This window comes from Daucus carota, chromosome 3 (assembly GCF_001625215.2).
Source record: "Daucus carota subsp. sativus chromosome 3, DH1 v3.0, whole genome shotgun sequence".
In the NCBI taxonomy this organism is placed as follows: Eukaryota; Viridiplantae; Streptophyta; class Magnoliopsida; order Apiales; family Apiaceae; genus Daucus; species Daucus carota.
This window is the reverse complement of record NC_030383.2, coordinates 41,504,875-41,509,525: the sequence shown is the minus strand read 5'-3', so window position 1 is coordinate 41,509,525 and position 4,651 is coordinate 41,504,875. Positions and strand designations below refer to the sequence as shown.

At 37.8% G+C, this 4,651-nt stretch overlaps 1 protein-coding gene across 3 annotated transcripts; it reads left to right on the top strand.

Annotated features, from left to right (window-relative positions):
- The first annotated feature begins 382 nt into the window (after positions 1-382).
- LOC108213435 (uncharacterized) lies at positions 383-3,979 on the top strand. 3 transcript variants are annotated; one of them, XM_064088861.1, is made up of 5 exons: positions 383-653; positions 1,197-1,446; positions 1,544-2,233; positions 2,300-2,753; positions 2,918-3,979. In XM_064088861.1, the coding sequence occupies exons 2-5, from the start codon at positions 1,200-1,202 to the stop codon at positions 3,576-3,578; spliced, it is 2,052 nt and encodes a 683-aa protein (XP_063944931.1). In that variant the 5' UTR covers positions 383-653; positions 1,197-1,199; the 3' UTR covers positions 3,579-3,979. The 3 variants fall into 3 exon arrangements, with proteins under 3 accessions (XP_063944931.1, XP_017240715.1, XP_017240716.1); XM_017385226.2 differs by having other exon boundaries at positions 384-653; positions 1,544-2,753; XM_017385227.2 differs by lacking the exon at positions 383-653 and adding an exon at positions 671-1,053 and having other exon boundaries at positions 1,544-2,753.
- The last annotated feature ends 672 nt before the right edge of the window (positions 3,980-4,651 follow it).

The window sequence follows — 4,651 nt, the reverse complement described above, 5'->3', positions numbered from 1 at the left end:
AATCATAATTAGATGCTAAAAAGAAAACTGAGAAAAAAGAATATGTGTGCAGGTGGGTTTGCTTTTAAGTGTTTTTGTACTTGGTACGCTGTTTCCAGTTATTCACATATCGAAACTGGAAGTATATAATGCACAAGTTTTTGCTTTATTTCCCCACTTTCCTTCACTTTACTAGAAAGATTCTAAACTTCTAATCACAACCTACGTCTGCTCCTGCAAAACATAATAACACTAAATTAGTTATACTGTATATACACTTTTGCAATCTTTAGTTAGCTATTGTATTATATTATTGATATAATATAATATGTAAATAAATAAATCGAGATCTACTAACTATGGGGGAGTGCTGACTTTATAAGCGGGGGAAGAAGTCAATAGGCCGTAAAATATAGCTTATTAGTTATACAAGTTGAACTCATGCTCCTCTAGAGCTGTTTGAAATTATTTTCTTAGCCTTGTTTGCTTATTATCTTCAGCTAAACATACATCTGCAGAACACACAGAATCAGCCTATGTTAATGCAGTAGACTTGGAAGATACAGAAAATTAAAACACTTTCTGCACAAATATATCATCAGCTCATATGATAGAAGTCATGTTGTCAGTTGTGGTTTAGAATGCAGTGAGATTCTGATCAGAAGCTGTTACAGGTATAACATTTCTTCGATTATTGATTTGTTTTACGCGATATTTTTCGTTCTTGACACGAGTAAGGATGATCTTGGGTTTTTTTGGAATGTGGTGAAATGGTGATGATTTGTTGGAGAAGATTATTTGTATCTAGTTGATACTCTGGTAAGATATTATGATTTTGGTTTTTGTCTTGGATATTGTGAAAATATTGCTAGTTTTAATGACTTGGCAGCGGCAGAACCAGGATTTTGGGACGCACGTGACTTGAATTTTTTTATATATATATATATGGCTTAGCAGGCCTAAATTTTTTTAGATTTTTGAAGATCGGTTGGATTCGATTTTTTTTGAAAGAAAAGAAAATCGACCGGGTTAGGGTTTAGGTTAGCCCCTTGATTTCGCCGTCCGCCGCATATCGTAAGTTTGCCTTTGTATATGATATATAGCAAAAAAATTGTTATGTGAGTTATTGATGCAATCATTTCCATGATTATTTATTTTTTAGTGTTCTGAATTAGTGAGAATTTGATTCATTTTCATGGTTGTTTGGTTGGTGGCAGACTATGTATCAGAAGCTATTAGCCCACATAATGGAGGATATGCCGATCAAGAAGAGGAGATTCTGGAAGCATTTTGTATCACCACCACCTCAGGCGTGTTCACGGACACCTAAAGAGGCCAACCCCTTTGAAGCTGACCAGGTTTTAAAAGGTACATTTCCTGCGAGTCAGAAATCGCATTCTGAATTTGGGATCATCCATGGGTCTGTTGCAGTTACATCTGCAGATGGTCCTAGTGAGGCCGGAAATGGTGAGGGGACTTGTTCATATATCGGATATATTAATTCTTGATGTTATTTGCTAAAAGTCTTATATTACTAATGGTCCTTTTGTGATTGAATTTGCAGCAAGAGCTGCACAGGCACCGGATGCTGTTGTGACAAAGGGCAAAACTCTGGCATCAATTGAACCTGAAAGTTTGGTTAAAAAGAAATCAGAAGATAGCAAGAACTTATCTGTTCAGGTTGATTCCTTTACTTCGTTGAATGATATTCATAGCGGTAAAAATGATCTAGCATTGGGGAATTCTATCCCTTTGAAAATCAATAGACTACATTGGGATCTTAACATTATGATGGATGAATGGGAGAAACCCAATGCTGAAAACGTCAATCAGCAGATGGGCAATACAGAAGATGTGACTAATAATGGGATACAGAACGAGAAGGCTGCATCTGATCCGGTCAGTATTCCAAAGCTAGAAACCCCCTCGTCCGTGCTTAATGAGACTAAAGGTCCTGATTCTAAGAGGACTGTGTTGCAAGTATCCTCTGGGCTCATGAAAACAGAAAAAACAAGTGATGTGTTTAAAACTCAAGATCCTGCTGTTGTTATTGACATGAATGAGCTTAATAACAACGTCCATTTGGATCATTCTATATGTACACATACTGAACAAAAGAATAGTACTGCTGACATACCTGTTCAACATGATAAAGATATGTCCAGAACACCTGCAACAGGGCTTTGCAAATTGTCATCACAAAGTGATACTACTGAGAAGAGTGATTCTGTTTCATTTGGCATGCCAATTGAAGGTAAGCGTACATGTTATGTAGATCGTATGAAAAATGATGGCAGTGCTGATTTCAAAAGAAATTCAGGGAAGGACCCTAGGCTTACTTCTGAAGATCTTTCATCTGGTTGCAACAACTCGAATGTCTCTGGGAATAATACAGGTCATGTGGTTAGTATGGAATGCATGAGCAACCTACAAGCAGGTTATGATTCTCCCATGGAAGATGGGGAACTAAGAGACCCTGATGCATATAGCTGGAAGAATAATGATGTCAACTTCTCAGAAACTGGACAGCTGGAGAATGGAGTGGTTAGTACAAATTTTAAGGATGCTTTTGAAAATAATTTCAAGAATGGTCATCAGTTTTGTGATTATCAAGACGATGCCAATGCAAAAGGACAAGATGGTGAAATTGATGACAATGGTTCACAAACAAGGGGGTTCCGAGCAAGGAAATACAGAAAGCTATCATCACATGATAAAAGTCCATATAATGGTAGCATAAAGAGAAAGAGTTTTGCATTGATGCAGCACCAGAGGTAATTCTCTATCACTTCCATACACCATGATAATTTTTTTCTAGCTAATCTCTTTCTGTTTCAGATCTGAATATTTGATAATCCTTTTCATGATACTTTCATTCCCTTGCCCTATTTTGCTCTGATTACAGCAATACCAATTAGTACTATTTCCCATTGTGTAGGAAAACTGAGAACAAGGGTTATGAGGTTGACTTTCCGCTCACCTGTCATGAATCAAGAAGCATTAATCCTCATACTTATCATAATTCAAAGGATCGCTACCATTCCAGGCTAAGACGTGTGGATTCTGGCCCACCTGCTAGGGGCAGTGAAATGAGCTTGTATGATAAAAAGCCATTTCCAGATAAATTCTCAAATGAAATTTATAGGCCCTCCACTAGAAAGCGATTTCCAGCTGATAGAGATGATTCGTATGAGAACTACAGGGGATCTCCTTTCCCAAGAGGCAAAAACAAACGTAAAAAAAACAAAAAGTCTGGTATGCAACGTGGTATCATAGCGCCGAAGGAGAAGGAAGGATACAATGAACGCTTTCCTGAGAAGTTTTCAAGCAGTAGAGACCATAAATCCTCTACCAATTTTGTTCATGATGTGCATATGAACAGACTCTACAGGAAGTCACAATCAGAATCTTCTCTGTGCTCCGCTACCCATGTCTTGAATGGACAGGACCGAAGACCTTCTGACAGAGTGTCCAGGCACAGCCAATGGCAGGAGAACAACCAGGTAGAGTTTTCCAGAAGATTGAAGCCAGATGATAACTTACGTTCCTTAGCAATGCAGGGAGTAAAGTCATTGGTGGTTACTAATGATAGGAAATAGTTTCGCGAACAGTGATACTGAGAGAAGTAGACATGATGGTAATTTTAAGAGTCTTAACAACATTAGTTTGAGTCTTGGAGGAGAATGTTCTGCCAGAACCAGGGGCAGAGGAGATGAAAGCCATTGTCGGTTGACTTCTTATACATGTACCATCTGCTAGTTTATATCATATTGGGGAATTTAGGGGGCTGTTGCATAAGATTTTTTCAGACTTGATCGTCAAAATTCTATGCAAAAGGTACTCTCTGTCCTTTCTTTTAACTTCCGAGAGAGAGATCAGGCAAACTAGCCGTTGCTCTCCTTGGTTGTGCCTTCATGTTCAAAGCATGACTATTAAACCTTTGCTTTCTTCGGATTTCTTTATCTTTGGATTTCTTTATCAGTAGTACTTTTCGTTCTTGTTTAACTTTTAATGCTTTGCACCTGCATAGATAGGTCTCAAGATCTTTAAAGTCTGTTTACCGGTTACGAGCCTATGTTACCCCGACTCGGCTAAAAGTGTCTGAAATGGAACGTGACTGAGTGATGGACTCAGCAATATTTTGAAATTTTACAGGTTTTTGTCCTAAAATAAGTTTCTAAGTGGCCATAACCATGTCTGAGTGTCGAGTGCTCGACACAAGTACTTGAGACAAGATGAAGAGTCGGGTAACATAAGTTCTGATATTACACAATTTCAGCACATCATAGGTTCCCAGCACAATGGTAATTCCTCTTCCTACTGCAACTTTTGCCATGCACTCTCCTATGAAAAACTTAACTCTCTAGAATTGGCAGTATCATCCATAACGTTAGTAGAGTACCATCTTTGTTAGTCATCTATCTAAACTTGATAATATTGTGTTTCCTCCCGATTATTTCCTTACTAATTCCTTTCTGGGGTGTCTATGTCAGTTCTTTACATTTTTGAAAATGGCAAATTTTTCCTTGTTTATCTAAATGGGACTCACGAACTTGTTCCTTTTTGTCCTTTACTTGTCCTCCGTGCCCAACCAATATGTAAGGAAATGGGAGGAACAGATATTAGTTAAAACATTTATTGGTTGTTAATTAAGTCTAAATTTGAAGCTCAC

Excerpts from the sequence above, each read along its gene's own strand:
- LOC108213435 (XM_017385226.2), top strand. The coding sequence starts at position 1,200 with ATGTATCAGAAGCTATTAGCCCACATAATGGAGGATATGCCGATCAAG. Across the intron at positions 1,447-1,543 it reads TCCTAGTGAGGCCGGAAATG|CAAGAGCTGCACAGGCACCG; the intron begins GTGAGGGGACTT and ends TTGAATTTGCAG. Across the intron at positions 2,754-2,917 it reads GCATTGATGCAGCACCAGAG|GAAAACTGAGAACAAGGGTT; the intron begins GTAATTCTCTAT and ends CCCATTGTGTAG.